This window comes from Squalius cephalus (genome assembly GCF_949319135.1).
Source record: "Squalius cephalus genome assembly, chromosome: 4".
NCBI lineage: Eukaryota > Metazoa > Chordata > Actinopteri > Cypriniformes > Leuciscidae > Squalius > Squalius cephalus.
The window spans coordinates 16,305,020-16,322,636 of NC_137125.1; the positions used below are offsets into that span (position 1 = coordinate 16,305,020).

At 39.6% G+C, this 17,617-nt stretch overlaps 2 protein-coding genes across 1 annotated transcript; one reads left to right on the plus strand and one right to left on the minus strand.

Annotated features, from left to right (window-relative positions):
• LOC307157330 (uncharacterized protein) overlaps positions 1–17,617 on the minus strand; it is a 599,307-nt gene that overhangs the window by 96,485 nt on the left and 485,205 nt on the right.
• Positions 1,707–15,196, plus strand: LOC307157418 (uncharacterized protein). The gene is made up of 5 exons (XM_079869353.1): positions 1,707–1,952; positions 2,160–2,252; positions 2,568–2,772; positions 2,944–3,009; positions 15,103–15,196. Exons 2-5 carry the CDS (start codon positions 2,223–2,225, stop codon positions 15,162–15,164), a joined length of 363 nt encoding a protein of 120 aa, XP_079725479.1. The 5' UTR covers positions 1,707–1,952; positions 2,160–2,222; the 3' UTR covers positions 15,165–15,196.

The window sequence follows — 17,617 nt, forward strand, 5'->3', positions numbered from 1 at the left end:
CCGTTCCACTGGTTTAGAAATGTTAACCATAGCCTGAGTTTGTCGCAACATGCTTGAGTTGTGGAAATGAGGTCCTCTAGCGAGTGGACAGAGGACGCGAGTGAGAGGAGATGCGATATGAAGGGGCGGCCCTGCGAAAATGATGAGCATTGCGAAGTTTAAATGGCCGAGCAGGGATAGGAGTTCGCGTTTTGAACAACTCGATTTTTTAAGGAGAGTAGATGAGACGAGAATTATTCAGTCAATTTTCTCTTTGGGCAGGGATGCTTGGAATTTGACTGAATCCAAATTAATTCCTAGGAACTCGATGGATGTTGCAGGGCCCATGGTTTTTTTCCATGATTTTTTCCAGATGTGTGCGGCTGGGATGGCACTGGGAAGCGAGATTATAAAAAAATCGTCTAGCAGGTGAATGAGGTGGGGAATGGTGTAGTTAGACAAAATCCAGCAAACGGCTTCTGATAGTATGTTGAATATTTTTAAACAGTTAAACGCACTGCAAAATATTTTTTCCCGAGCCAGCGAACTCCGAATAGGTGCCATGAATCTGGATGGATAGGCATTACTTTGAAAGCAGATGTAATGTCAATTTTGGCAAGCCAAGTGCCCACGACCTGCGATTTTGATCATGTCGATTGCCTGATCTATGTCGTGGTATTTAAGCGAAAATTCGTTGAGAGGCAAGCTGTTTATGCTTGGGAACAGGGAATTGTGCGGGGCTGACAGGTCGATTATTAGGCGTTTTTTACCTGAGAATTTTCTTGTTGCCTCTCCAATAAGGCTAATACGAAACAGATTAAATGGAGTATTGTCAAACGGACCGATCATGAAGCCTGACTCGACTTCTTTTTTGATCAGATTGTCTACAACTTCAGGTTCTATGAGGGCGGATTGAAGATTATTACATATGATGTTTTGGGAGAGCGGGCATTCTAGGCCGGGTTTAAAGCCGTTTTTTTAGGCCTGACAGCAGATAATGAGTAAATTCAGTGTCCGGGTGATGAGTTAGTTCGAAGTGCATGCGTGAAATATTTATAGGAGTCGCCAAATAATTTTTGGATTTTTTATTCACAGATTTGTACACTGGACATAAAATGCAGGCATGAGCACCGCCACAGAAGCTACAGATGTGCATGTACTGGTAGCACGCTCTATTACATTTACCCGAGTTAAAATGGTTACAGGGCTGTCTGCATTCATCAAAAGAGTCCTGGTTTGCGCTGGTGGTTATTGCACGAGACACGTAGCTGGTGGATTTAGCAGTGCTTGTTCCCAGGTAGGGAAGAGAGGAAGGGTTAACCTGCGGGCATGATGCAGTTGAGTGCGTCACTGACCTGCAGACCGCGCAAGAAATGTTTTTGCAGCCTAAAAACACCCTGCTGTGGAGATCTGGGTCGCGTGCACCCCAGTATGTGCACTGGTTCCAGGCTGAAAAAAGTTTATGGTACGTGTAGAAGTGCCCTCCCCCATAGGACAGCACGAGCTCAGCTATGATTGCTAGATAATCTTTCAGTTTGCGCCACCTGTGGGGGAAAGCTGAACAGATCGTTTCAGTGAAACGAGAAAAGGCAATTGAAAATTTGGAAAATGAAAGAATGTGGGATGAATGTGTGTTTGTGTTTTTCCGGGTAACGGAGAAATCCCCACAATCTATTTGGCGGTCTGGATCGGCTGCAGGGACCAGAGAGAGAAGAGAAGAAAGGTCTACATCCGCACCTGAGAGGATCTGTGCACGGATGTTTTGAGACACTGGTGGTGGTTCCATAGCGACGGCGTTAGACAGAATGGGCATTGGTGTTGCTGTGAAGAGAGAATGTTGAGATTTAGGTTGTATGAGAGCTAGGAAGTCTTCCTCACAGCTAGGAAGATTGGCAAACTTCTGTTTGCGATGGAGCATGGAGCAGAGTCACTGAAAGGGAAGAGTCTGCAAACACTGGACTCCGTTATCAGTGGTAATTCAATTATTATTATACAATTTTAAAGTTCTCCCTCTTCCAATTACACGGTCTTCTATCTGTCTTTCTTTCTGTCTGTCTTCATCTCTCCTTCTGACTTTGTCTACTGTGTGTGCATCTTTATTTATCTGCATATTTTTGACATTCTTTTAATATCACTGTAAAAGTAAGTTGAGCAATTTCCTACTGTGAATATTTTAAAAGGCAAAAGACACGCAGCCACCCCAACTAAAGATCTGAAAGGTGTCAAAAAGAGAAGGACGTCAGATGCAGGAATTCAACAGGAAGCTCATGAAGGTATGTTCTAAAAATCACACGAGTAGTCATATTAGGAACGCTATGCTCTTGTATTTAAATTGAAACTTTGAATCTTGTGGAAAAAAATAAGCCTGATGCGTGATGTTTACATTGTATTACGATTTGTTGATTTTGTGTATGGTCTTTTTTGAGAGAAAAATACATTTTGAGAAAACAGAATTTAAATTCATAATGTTTCATATAAATCTATAGATGCTAACCGACCAAAAAAGCTTTTCTATACATGTATTTGCATTTCAGAAAAACTTATGTTGTGAATGATTGTCTGTATGTTTCTAATGTATGCTTCATCAGATGGACGGCAGCTGTTTACCACAAGCTCATCAGCTCAAAGGAAAAAGAAGAGTCACAACACAAAGACAAGATGATGATGATGACTCAGCAGGATGGTCACTTGGGAAGAGACAATGTCAAACTGCAAGAACAAGACATGAAGATGATGGTAATGCTGATGAGGATGATGGGAGTGATAACATCAGTCAAGGCATTGAAGACACAGGTAACACTCTTAGTGTGGCTTTAATCTTTCACTGCACCATTGTCGTGTTTGTGGGCAATTTCATTCAACTAAAACATCATCTTGCAGTTATAGAGTTTTGCTGTAGTACTGGTGTATTTTTGAGATGCAGATGCAAGGACTTTGACTCTATCAAAACATGTTCTTTTATAGATGGGCTGGTGCACCAGGAGATAGGTGGAGGACAAATGGAGAGAACTGCAGAAAAACATGATGATGGTAAGTCTGTAACTTTGGCACTAATTAAGTGTTCTTAAATCAGTGTTAAGTATTTTTATTTCATGGAGGGGTCCATTTTGTTTTTCTACATTCCAAAATATCAGTAATCAAATACGAAGGTCTATTCTCAAAGCGTATAAAAGTGTGTCTGAATATCTCCATACATGATAGATTACAAAACAACAACAGACATAATAATAACAAAATATTGCTGTAAGGCCCGTTATATATTGGTCCAATCTCCGGTTCGCCAATACACGGGGTATCACGTGTTCCTGTCCTTTTCTCATGCGAAGTATTGGTTGGTTAAATTTACAATACATTTAGTTATGTATTCTCTCGTTAATTCATCTGACTCCATAAATGAAAGGGTTTTAATGATATCTGTGGATCATTAATCATGGGTGAATGTTTGACTATTCCGTTTAACTCTTCAATGAAAATAATATCAAAGTCAGTTAGAATAATCAAATGTAACAATTTATTATGTCAGGTAAATGTATCATGCCAATTCCATAATCAATTCAAAGATAATCGATACAAAACATCAAATGCTCTGGAATAGAGAGAAGATGCAAACCCAACATTAAGAAATACGTGAGGCTGAGAGATCTATATCTCTCAGCCTAACGGACCGATCTGAAGTACAGAAAAAGGCCCCGAACTCTCTGCTGCCTCTCATTAAATAGTCAGACCTCTTTCACATGGAAACATGTGCTAACAAAAGAAATTTGCATGCAGTGGTCGCACCTTCATGGGGGTGGGTGACCATTTGCTTGAGAGACCACCTTCCTTTGTAAGTCAGTTATCCATAAACTCTTAAAACCTAATTACCTTTTATTTTATCTATCTGGATATGAGATATCTGTACCACTCACTTTGAGACATTTCAAATGACACCAAAAACATAACAGTCAATGATAAGCATTCACATTAAACCATATTCTTGTGTGAGTTCTTAGTAGTTTGCGGAAGTGAGGTCGTATGGGGGAGGTCAAATGGTAATTAGCCCTTTGTCTCAGACCAGGGCCTCAACCAGTATTTTCAGTCTTACATTGCTAAATGTTCTCTGTTAAATGTTAAAACATTGTTAAACGCTCTCACTCTCACACGCTCTTACACGCTCTCACTCTCACACACTTACACTCTCACACGCTCTTACACGCTCTCACTCTCACACACTTACACTCTCACACGCTCTTACACTCTCACACGCTCTCACTCTCACACACTTACACTCTCACACGCTCTTACACGCTCTCACTCTCACACACTTATACTCTCACGCGCTCTTACACGCTCTTACACTCTCACACGCTCTTACACTCACACTCACACGCTCTCACTCTCACACACTCTCACACGCTCTTACACTCTCACACGCTCTCACACGCTCTCACTCTCACTCTCACACACTTACACTCTCACACGCTCTTACACGCTCTCACTCTCACACACTTATACTCTCACGCGCTCTTACACGCTCTTACACTCTCACACGCTCTTACACTCACACGCTCTTACACGCTCTCACTCTCACACACTCTCACACGCTCTTACACTCTTACACACTCTTACACTCTCACACGCTCTTACATGCTCTCACACACTCACACGCTCTTACACACTCATGAACAAACAAACATGGCATTGACCTTCAGGCCTTGTTCATCAGCACAGGATGTAAAAAATGTTTCCATGTCATCTAGACACTGGAATAAAAACAAAAAGTCATCCTTTGCATCAGGAAATTCCTCCAGGACCTTCCTGGGGGCATTTTTTTGTTGACTTCCGCTCATCTGCAGAAAAGAAGGCTCTGTCACCATCCAACAGAATAAGTCTCCATGACTGCGTACCCAGTCCCGCGCTGTAAGAAGGTTTCTTACAATGATTGGCTGTAAATATATATAATGGCACAAAATAATTAATCTATTTATCTAGCATGCATGCAACCGCTTGATATATGACCAATAAAATAATTTACCTTAGTGTCCTCTTCAACTACAACTCTTTTGCTGAGCGACAGTTTGGTGGTGGTGGATTTTGACACCCTAAAGACAGGCTCATGGTTTCCCTGAAGGAGTTGGGATGCTTCCTTTGTCCAAAATGCAAATCTTTGTCCATGCCTTTGGAAAATATGTAAATGTAGGAACTCTATTTGTATAAAACCTTTTTATTGTCACTTTTCTAACAGTGGCTAAACACAGCCAAGATACTGAAATTTTATCTGTAGAATCTGTCTTACCCTTCTAGGCAAAACCTCTCCATCAGCTTAATGCACCACCACTGGCGAATCAATGGCACCTCCTCCTAAAAACACACACAAAAATAAAAAATACATATTTGATACATATGAGTTTGATGGGATACTTTTGTGAAAATCCAGCTTACCTCTGTGAATATTAATGGACAGGAAGTTCAGGTACTGAGAGTGTAAGACTTTGATTTTATTATCTAACAGCTCTGACAAATGAATTATTCTTACCATCAGCATGTAAACAGCACAGGAATTCTCTGAACACTGTTGAAGAGAAACCTGTAAAAGGGAAAGTCCATCCAAAGTCATTTTAAAAACAACTGCTAGCTTGTTTAAACATTTATACATGCATACTTAAATTAGCTTTACACAATTCCATCCTTTAAAACATACCCCAAGGTCTCTTCCTGTTTTTTCAGTCCAGGATCCTGGGTCAATGGAGCTTGCAATGTGCCTGGCATTCCAAAGAAAACACAAAATACATAATATGTAATTAAATTATCAGTTATGTATGCTGATAACGAGGCTTTTAAATGAACTTGAAGCCTGAGAACGAGGATCTTATGTGAACTTGAAGCCTGAGAACGAGGCTTTTATGTGAACGAAGCCTGAGAACGAGGCTCCCTTTGGAAATTGTAACCAAATAACATGCCTGGAACAAGGCTAGTAAATTAATTATCTTTTGTCTCTCTCAACCTAAATATGGTTCTGTAAGTGTCATCTCCAAAACCATCAGGATGAAGAGAATCAAGGAAACGTATCTCCCTTTTAGCCACCAACATAACCTGCAATGGGTATTTTGTTAATATCCATGAAAATAGAACTCACTTAACCCTACCTGTTGAGTTTAAAATGTTACAGCTAGAAAGATTATAGAAAAGATACTCAACACAGAGCAGATAGTGATCCGCTTCATCCGGCTGGCTGCTCCAAGCTGGAAATAGTATGAGATCCTTGGACCTCACGTTTTCCTAATAGTATTGGAACAAAATATTATTCAATAATCATAAACTTCTGTGCCTGTTCCCAAAAGAGTTATTTCTTGGTTGATGAGTATATGATAGCAAAAAAAAAAAAAAAACACTTGCAGGCAAACAATGCACTGGGTCCACATTTTGGTCTTTCCAGGTGGGAACCACATAGAGGTCCACAATGTGAACATCTTTTCCCTTATGGAAAGAACATTATAAGTTACTGAACACGCATACATTAAAATAAATACTTTTTAAATAGATATAATAGTATGAAGTACATGTATTTGTGCAGCTTCTTCCACAATCTTGAGGCAAGCATTTCCGATCTGAAATTAATTGAAAAAAGATTACATCCCAGTGAAAGCTGCCTTGTGGAACATTATGCATTATCTGGGAATTTCATTTTTAACATGCGCACATTAGATTCCATGCACTGGCTTAAACCCAGGCTCCAGAAGTCTTCTCGGGTGAGGCAAAATTTGCCTTGCTTTATGATCAGTTCTCCTGACAGACAATTTTTGTCTAACACATACTTTAACTAAAAACAAAGAGCATTTGACATGATTAAGTAATGGCTATTTAAATATGCAAAGTTTTACTAAATAGACAGAATGCTTACCAGATTATCTTGAATAGGGCCCAAGTCCTTCTCCCACTCTGCTCCTGAACAAGCATATGGATGCTCTATCTGCCACTCAAATATTGAGTAACAGTGGTCCTGGAGAATCATCCTCTCAGTTGGTCCATCTGATGATCCACAAATACGTGACAATTAGTAACAAAAGAAATTTTGTGGAATTTAAAAAAAGAAATCCAATATTTCAGAATCTAGCATGTAATTGTAAACTGTTTTGTATAAAGTTTATCGAACACTCTTACTTTTCAATCTGTAGTATGTCCTCAGTCTTGACACATTGACCCTCTGGCAAGTTGACCCTTTCGCAATAGTAGCCACCCCTTTGGAAGAGATGCTGGCCACAGTAAATGGTCCTTTGTGCTGACTCGTAAACGTGTCTCCTGTCCGTCATTTCTTGGGTTCCCCCGAGAGCAGAACATCATCACCAGCCTGAACTGAACATACTCGCAATAAATAAATTACATTCTCCACATCTCTAAATATACAGTGTAACAGTGACATTAGTTACAAATAAAGCAGAATCATAGCAAAGAAAATACATAGATCAGCCTCTGCCTAGGTCTAATTCTGAGAAATTCACCACTTCATTAACCTTTAGCTATTAACCATAAACCATTAACCTAAAGACGTGGGTGTCGACTGAAGAGTAGAAAGTATGGACTGTGTCTAGTGGAGTACTGATCACATAGGAAGCTTCCCATTTACTATCAAATGTGTATTAAATGAAAAACTCCACCCTTAACATTAAATATTAAATAAATTCATCAATTCAGTTTTCCCGTCGACATCCAACTGTAGATATAATAAATATAATAAGTAAACGTGTTAAGACCTGCTTTGCAGTGTTGATACCGTACACCACAGCAGGAGGGTGGAGGTCCCAGTCATTGTGGTTGTCATTAACATACTTTCTGAGAGCACGCTTGATGTTCTGATTGGTTCTTTCATTCTGTACATATCAATGCATTTATAAAGTTGATGAATAACCAGCCTAGGCTCATATGGACCATATGGAGCTGGTTAAGTGATGCAAACTTCAGAATTTCTTAGTTTACAAATCATGCACTATGGTAAAAAGGGTTTTGAGGTCATAACATAATATTGTGCAAGGAGCCACGTCAAAACAAGTCATTGATCCATAATCTGCCCTAGTAATCATAATTGTGTATAAAAATGATTAAAAGTGCTTGCTATTTTACTGCCTCTAGTGTAATTTCTGTTGGAAACTGCAGTGACATGTATAAATATTGCCACAGGAACATTTTTCTAATGAGCCTGTGTTGTGAATAACCGTAAGACAACAATAGTTCTTCCAGGGCAGATATCCTGTATAAGAGTTACCTGTCCGTTAGTCTGGGGATGGTAAGCACTGGAGACAGCATGTTTGATGTTCAGCGTACTGAAAATGCTCCTGTGAGCTGCAGAGGGATCATCAGTTAAATTTGCAAGACTAGAGTAATTGTAGACAACAACATATATGTTGAGAGTGACTAGAGTAGGGGGAAAACAATTAAATCTTTACAAAACTTCACCTTGTTGACAAACTCCTTCCCTTGGTCGGTAATTATTTTTCTGACCGTGCCGAACAAGTACAACTTTCTGATTATTTTTGCAGACACCTCAGCTACTGTCTTAGATTGCAGGGGCGCTGCAATCACCCACTTAGTGTACAGGTCTGTCATGGTAAGGACATACTTCTTGTTGCGTGCCGTTTCTGGCAGTGGTCCAATCAGATCCAAACCAAGCACCTCCCAAGCTTCTTTTACCTGCATGCCACAAAATTAGCATTAGTCAAATGCTGGTAAAACTACACAAGCTTGAGACTAGCTTGTTAGTCTCATCAGTATGCTAAAACATTGTAAGCAATACCTTAATGGAATGCAAGACTGGCACAACAGTCTTGATTGGGTCATTCAGCTGGCAGCGGTGACAAGATCTGACCTAAAAAGCAACACATTTTTTGAACAAATTGTCTAGAAAAATATCCAGTTGATGAGATGGCGGTATTAACATTAAGTGGCATGGCATCTGTGGCTTTAATATGTTAAGTCCATATGCTACTGCAGTTGATACAAGTTGGTGATAATACAGTAGTTAACATTTGAAGTGGATAAAGACCTTTCATTAAAGTTATATATGACTTTTGAACAATACCCGTTCTTGTCTTAGGACAACTTTGATTAACTTTTTTGATCCACTTCAAATATAACTTTTAAATCAAGGAGGTATCTAACAATCAAAGGTGGCAAAAGTAGACACATTCTTAAGAATAGATATATACTGTATATACCACTAAAAACATGTACAATAGGCCAGGATGTTTGAGAGTGCGCATGGGGGATGGCGGATGGAAATTAGCTCAAGGCTACAATCCGGTGTGGCTTGTTCATTAACATGCACTGTCCCTACCAAATAAACCAATGAACTTAAACAGGTGATTCTGACCATTAGCCTGGCTCAAGATCTGGAGATGGGTTCCACTGCTTCATTTCCCTACGGGGACAATAAAGTACACCTTAACCGTACAGCACAAGTCACTGTGACTTGTAATTGAAATATTGACTTAAATTTAAATTGCATAACAATTTCTATGACAAGGTAATTCATTAATTAGTATTACAGTAACAGTGCTTGTAAATTAAGCCGTAAAAAAATCCCCTGACAGACATTTAAGCTTTCTCAACTGAAGTCAGTTTTGTTATATGGACTTGAATATATTTACAGGTAACATATTTGGCATTTCATTAAACAGCTGTTGTTGTGAAATACTACATTTAAATTCAAACAATGATAACAGTAATTGCAATGAGAGTAGACTGAATTGTGTTCAGTAAAAATCACCCTATATGTCTGCTCTGACACCACCAGCTTATTCACGCTTTGACTGTAGCATCTAAACATGAATATCAACAGTGATAGTGGGTTATTTGCAGAGAGGTCAGTCACTGGTCATCAAACACACTCGACAGCTCTCGCCTATGGATCAAGAAGAGCAAAAATGTATCTCAGACCTGTGTCTTATACCTAATTTTTAACCTTTTAGTCAAAATGTGATGAAATAGGTATTTTTGTCATCACGGCCGTCCTTCGGAGTCAAAATGTGACAAAAAGGTTTTACAAATTACTACTTTTACAACTAACTTTTATGGGTCAAAAAGAATGTTACCTTACAAAAAATAAAAAATTATCAGGTATAGGGCCTTCAAGCAGAAAAGGACTTTGTGATAAAGTAAACAAAATGTTTTAATTGACATTATTCTCTTACTGGTCAATGGCCGGTTGTCCTTGTCCCCAAGAAAAAAATTTCAGCACGTGACCACGTGTACTGTGTATTTCCCATGTCTTGATGTTTTTATGTATGTGCTTTGCCTTAACCTGATTGTAATTTCGCAAATCTTCTTTTGTAAGGCGCATTAAGTTGCCTTGTGTACGAAATGCGTGGTATAAATAAACATGCCTAGCTTTGCCTTGCCTACTAGTATTAGTTAATCAAGGCAGGGTTCAGAAGGTTATACAATTTCAATAAGGTCTCAATTTATTATCAACTCAACTTCTAATAAACACCTTTTGGTTTTTGTTTCATAGATGCTCCAGAGAGGGTAGTCAAGAACCAAGGTAAGAGACCCTGGAATGACCAGGAGAGGACGGCAGTCAAAAGACGCCTTGCCAAGTTAACCGCCCTTAAAAAGGTTCCAGGAAAGCAGGACTGCCTGATGTGCATTGCCAAAGAGTCTCCAGTCCTAAGTGTGCGGACGTGGAAAGACGTGAATTATTTTGTATACAATGAAATTGTTAAAGTTAAAAGAAAGCTTGCATTATGAATGAATTGACTTACAACAGAGGGAGGAACCTAAGATGAGGGAGTGAGTAAGCGGCTGATTATTCCCGTGTTTTAAAGGGTGATTTATTATCTGTTAGTTTGTTCATTTGTAAGCACCCTAACTGCAAATGCCCTACAGCAAAGCCAATCTTTTAAATAGAAGTTTGATTATGAGCAGGAACTGACACCTGCAGTTTGTTACCTTTCAAGAATACTCAGGGTACACCTTGAAGTTCAGTATTGTTCTTATAAACTGTGCATTTTCAATAAGTGCAATATGTTAATAATTACTGCACTTTGCACAAATTTAACTGGAGTATTTTATATCCAAGACCGATTGTTCCCATATTTTTTTATTTTTATTTATTGGTTTATTTGGTAGGGACAGTGCATGTTAATGAACACACCACGCTGGATTGTAGCCAGATTGTTTTAAAGGTTTTATTATTGTTTGTTATTTTTTTCTCATTTGTTTGCAGTCCCTTTGGCTTTGCTGTAGGGCATGGCTAATCTTTTAAGGCGAGACACGGCAGGTGAAACATTGTTTTTTCATGTGGTGGGCAATTTCTGTCTAGTTTTGTCCCTAAACATCTTAGTTAAAGTGTCTAAGGAGAAAAAATACCAAACTCACATTACAATGTTTTTTTTCTTTTTAATATATATATATATATATATATATATATATATTTTTTTTTTTTTTTTTTTTTTTTTTTTTTTGCTGCTGCGCATCAGGAAGTAACTGCACCAAAATGTCTTTTCCTTCGTCTCTCACGCTCGTATGCATCATAAATATTGACATATTTGGTATCCGCGCTATGTCCACAACACGATGCTGTACATCAGGGGTCGGCAAGTAACTTTGGCCGCGGGCCAATATTTTTTTTAGCCAGTAGATGGCGGGCCAGCTACACAGAGTAGGTCTATGGATACAAATTAAATACTCTTATATAGGCCTATGATCGCGGAATATGATGGGTCCGTCACCGTCCATGGATCAGTCGTTCAATCGTTTTTTTCAAATTAAAACCAAAAAAAAAAAAAAAAAAAGATGAAAAACTACTTGTTTTTCCATTATTTATTTCCTGAACTAAAATGAAAAAACGAATAATGACAGGTTTTCTGATTTTCTGATTGTGCTCAGATCAAAAATAGAAAAAATGAATTACTGGATTAGACAAATTTTAATTTTGAATTTAACACCTAGGCATATATCAAGGAAATCATTTTAAACAGATCAAGTACTATTGTGGTAACAGATTACAGCCATTTTAGGTGTGAATAGCAATCATGCCTCATTCGCTTACAGTCCGACTTTTATTCCTTTTTTATTATTATTATTTATTCGGGACACACACATACACACCTAAGGTTTAAGGAGGTCTGCGCGGGACTGTTTTTTTTTTCCGTCCCGCTCCCACAAGGTTCTATTCAGCAACAGCTTAAAATACACTCTGTGTTCACCCGCTTTATTTCCCGACCTGACGGGTCCGCAAAATTTAGATCTCGTTTCCAGAATCTCACATTCAAATGTCTCTAACGGAAAGAAGGAGATTAAGTTGCCTATAATAATTATAAATGCTATACAAAAATTGTGTTAGTGTCAATATAAATATTAGGCTATTTTAACATTGTACTGTCAGCATAAATATTAGGCTATTTTAACATTGTAGCCTACTGTCAGCAGAGAAAAAAAAATGCCACAGAATTTTTTTTTGAAATATAAATAACATAAATTAAATAGGACAAAATCTATCACTCAAATTTCTAAGCAACAAACGAAAATCATATTGCCCTACAAATGAAGTAGGCTATTTTCTGCCGAACTATTTCAAACATCCTTGCAAAAAAAGAATGTTGTTGACTGACAATGGTTTCCAAACAGCTCCTCAGAGGTGTACAGATGGTCAGAATTAAGTGCGGATACGCTGTCAAAAGATGTCGGGAGTGGGCTATTGTCAGTCAGACCGCTGGCTCCGTCCAAAGTAGGCTACACCAGAGTTCTGACCGCTACCGTCTTTTGACGCGCGAATGGACACAAAGTGGTCAAGCGTATAACTAGACGCGGCAGGCGCGAATTTGTCGTGCTATTCGCGTCCGCTGTGAACGCACAGTTCTACTTTAAAATGTAATCCCGCGCCTCATGGTTCCCTATATGGGCATTTCACACAGTATGCGGCGGGGAAATCGCCGCGCGGCTACGGCTTTTCTCAAGTAGTGGAAAGGTTTTGTGCAGCATTTAGGACTTCCAAAATAATCCGGCGGGCCAGAAAATATTACTGGTTTTGGCCCGCGGGCCGCCAGTTGCCGACCCCTGCTGTACATCATATATGATAATATCCTTTCTGAGCAAAGCTAGCTTTGAAAATACGCAATCGCAGGAGCTACAAAACTTTGAAGCGTCTTTTCTGTGATTGATGTTTTCAGTTTATTCTTGCAACGAAATCTCCACTTTAAAGGAGAACTCCGGTCAATTTTAACATTGAGCTCATTTTTTTGTACATTTGGAGTGCTGTCAATACAGAGAACAACGACAAAAATCGGTGTTGCCTACACTGAGTTATTCTATTTTTAAAATTTGCACCCTGTTGACTTCAATGGGGCAAGTACTAAACCTGCTTTTAGCCTCTTAACATCCTTGATGTGTCATTACAAGTGCACAGAAAATGTGAGTGATTCCTTCAGAGTGAACACGAGTGAGTCTGACTGCAGTAGATGTGAAAGAAATGTATAAAAATGATGTTATTTAAGCCAGCGCAAATACCTGTTTACATCCTGTTTTTCGGGTGAAGTCCAAAGTAGTCGATTGCCGAGTTCACGCGCATAGGTTTAGTTACCTATGATCACTACTACCGCAGATGAGATAAGCAACCTTCACAGTATACACAGGTCTGTGCAAATTACCATCAAAGGTAATTTCAACATTTGTTTGAATACAATTGGAGTATGATCATGTAATTAATCATATATTTAAGTTACTGTAGTTTTGTCAATCAACACCACCAGTATTCACCAGCTGGTTCGGCAAGTCAGCTGTTTGTGTTATGAGTCTAACTGTACGATCACACCGCCACCGGCGAGAGCGGCAAAATTCATTGAAAATGAATGATTTCCAGGCACTTTGACGCTCTCGCCGGTGGCGGTGTGAACGCACAGTAACAGCTGTCGTCTTTTGCTAACAATAATAACAGAAGTGTGTGATAGGTTGTTTTGAGGTTTGCGATATCTATGGTTTTCAATGAGAACTAGAGTTCTCAACGGGCCTTAAAATTACAACCCGACCCGACCCGGCCCGTGGCTTTTAAAGCCCGGACCCGATGTAACCTGACACATCAACATGAATTATCTGCCCGAACCCGGCCCGCGGCCCGATGCTGCGGGTTTTTGTTTTTTTTTCCTCATACACGTATTATCATGACCAGCAGACGGGAATTCAAATCAACCTAATGTTCACGCCTTTTAACAATACAAACAATAACCACTTTCCAGACCTCTGATTTTCCCACTCCTGTAGTAGCAACGGTGAATTCACCTGCGGCAAGTTTACTTTTCACCAACTCCATCTTCTTCTCCAGGCTAAAGGCGTGCACGCAGCGGCGTCAGGTCTGCCCCCGCCCCTCTCCATGATGCACGTTGCATGCAGCAGCCAGACTTTCTTTACGGTGAACAGCAGCGATGATTAATAAATGTTTTTTTTTGTTGTTTTTTTCACTGAGCGGAAAAGATTAAGCCCGAGGTCCGACCCGACCCGAGTCATTTGCTTATATTTTCGACCCGAACCCGGCCCGAACCCGCGGGTCCCGTCGGGTTTGTCGGGCCGACCCGACCCGTTGAGAACTCTAATGAGAACCAGAGTTGACCCAACAGTAGAGCTAACGTTAGATTATTTACGGAGGAATTATTACTGCTCGATTATCTTTAAAAAACTTGTCTGCTTTACACAATTTAGCTACCTTGGAGTTAATCCTAGTCCATAGTTTTGCAGCTAGCTCGCTAACAGACTTGATAGCTACTAGAAAGACCTGGAACTACAGGACTCAACGTTGAAAATACCCGCTTGTTGCCCGCCAGGTATCCGTGGTAGTCACGTGACTACAAAGTATGAATTAAAAAGACCATTCAAATCTGTTGAGTTGATCTCCAGGATGGGGTCTGCAACAGATTTGATTTGTCTTTTTATTATTTTTCAATTAAAAAGTGAGGGAGACGAGAGTTAATCAGAAGATGCCAGGGTTGCCACAGCAACTCAAGCTCTCAACTGTCACCCAGTATTTAAATGCAGCTTAATTCGTTTAAATTCTGGGTGACAGTTGAGAGCTTGAGGTGTGAGATTTTTTTTTAAACAGATAATCTTTATTACAAGTAGCCTATTCTTAAGTATTTTGTGTACTTTTCTCTTACCCTCTAGATGGCAACACAGAGTCCATACACGCGCCCAGCACCAATCCACTGCAAATGTGTGTCAAATAGATCAATTTTAAGAGGAATCACATTTTTCAAAAACTGGCCAAACAATAAAAATTGCATCACTTAAGGCCAGATGAACTAGCGCCTTAACTGATGGCAAAAACATTTTTTTTATGTGGGAATAATGATGAGACACCCTATTTCGAGGAGGGTGTGAGTTACTTTTTTAAAAATGTAACCATCTGGGTTAAGTTTGGGCGACAAAATTTATATTTTTGCTGGGTATCAACTAAATTCATGGCAGCACCAATAATGATCAGCGAGGAGGAGGAAAAGGCTGCCAAAGACGCCCTATGTCCTCCATCACTGCCAGTCTCAGGAGAGGAAGACATCTTTTTTGGGGCTGACTACCTAACCCTTCAAGGGCAGGTGGAAAAAGTGAGTTATTTTAATGCCATTATTACTGAATATCTAGAAATAGGTTCTTCTGCATTCCTCTGGTGCTTACATGAAGATGAAAATAAAGATTCAGGTTTATTTACTCACCCTCATGAAGTTGAAATCATAAAAGCAAATTACATATTAATATATTTTTAAAAGTATCACATCAAAGTTGGAAATTCCATAAATAGGACAACATTAATCAGGATAACTGAGAATCTTTACAAATAGGTTTAATTTTTCCATTGGCTAGAAACAATATTAAAATTAGTAAAAAAAAAAAAATACAGCTAAACCATAAAAATAATACGCACACAACTATCTAGACAACTCAACCACGGTCCCAAAGCTGCATGAGGGTAATCTGACCTGAATGACTTACCCCCTAACACAACGTAACCATTGGGCTATTGTTCTGCAGATACAAGCGCTGAGGATGGCAGAGGTCCAGGGAAGCCCGGTCCCAGTCCTGGATCTGTCATTGAGGTGTGGACAGAGGCTCCTGGAAGTTTCACTGTGGAGGGATGAAGCCTTGTGAGAGCTCTACCTCGGAGATTAGGTACAGTAGAGCTCACACACCTCAAGGTGTTCATTTGGGACAGCGGACACGGGAAACTGAATTCTTCGAATTACACCACTGTGAAGGTACACAATGCAAAACACATTGGCTGCTTCTCTCGAACTGGGGATGCACAATATTGGATTTTTGCCAATATCCAACATTTTTTAACAAAATTTGGCCAATAGTCTATGCTGTTATGCATCTCTCTCTTTTTATATATATTAATTTACAGGTGTTATGTTTTACAGGTGTTATGTTTCCGTCAGACCATTAAGTCAATTAATCACAGCTTAATTAATTCTTAAACACGCGTAACTTAATGTTACTTGTAACAAGAACAGCACCCCTAAATAAAGCACTAGGACCCAGAGGAAGCTCTTGCTGGATCACACACCAGACGCAAATGTACTCGCATAGTCAAGTTCAACGCAGCAATCCATTAAAGGAGAACTTGGCAACTTTTTTAACTTAATAAAACTGTCTAGAAATTATTTAGATGGTTAAACAACCTTTTCTGGTGATATTGGTGACTTTCCCCGCTCCCCCCAGCGTTCCCAGGCGGAAAACCAACCTTGCAACTTGGGGACTACCGTCCCGGCAAGATAGAAATTGGAAGTCTCGTGAGAAGTGAGAACGAGAACGAGAACGAGAACGAGCGCGAAATACCAATTGCTTTACGGCAATTCGAGATAAACACACACGCATGTATGATGTATTACCAGATTACCCACCTTGGTAGACATAGCTCCACACGATACAGTTGGCTTGCTCCGATCAAAACAAACACACATGAGCAGCGGTAGAGAGGGGGAGGAGGCCGCCGCAAGTGAGTTTTTTACGTCCGTGTTGTGAAATATACGCCCCCCCACAGCTGTAGGGGGAGCTCGTGAGGAAAACATGCGACAACAAAAGGAAAAATCAGCGAAGAAGTGACTAGAGTTCGCTAGAGTTGCCGAGTTCTCCTTTAAAGTGAATCTCATCACAGGCAAACGTTCACTTCAAGAATGACATGATCTTATCGCTAACATACATGACAGTTATTGCAAGCACTTAATCAGCATAATTTTCCATATCGGGCTGATGATGACTACATTTTAAGCCTTTACGATGAGGCTCTGATAATATTGTCCATCCCTATCCACAACACGTGTAACAAACCCCCACCCCATTAGAAATATTAAAAACTGTGCACAGTGTAAGTCTAACATGAAGTTAAGCACCCAATAAAATATTGATCAACCTATTCTTATAATTGTAGCATTAACCATTCTCATTGCTGGTTACATGGATGCTATAATTTCCCTATAGCAATATGTCATTTTTCTAGTAGCAATATCACTGATGTATAGCATTTAATTCATACATTCATTGTGCTTTTAAGGAGATCTAAATCTGAATGTAAATTGTATTTTTGTTAAAATCCAGACTGCTGAGAGGAAGGAGGAGAGTACAGAGGTGCAGGTTGTCGAGGTGTCAGAGGAAGATGGCAGCCTCACTCTCCTCTGTGAGGACT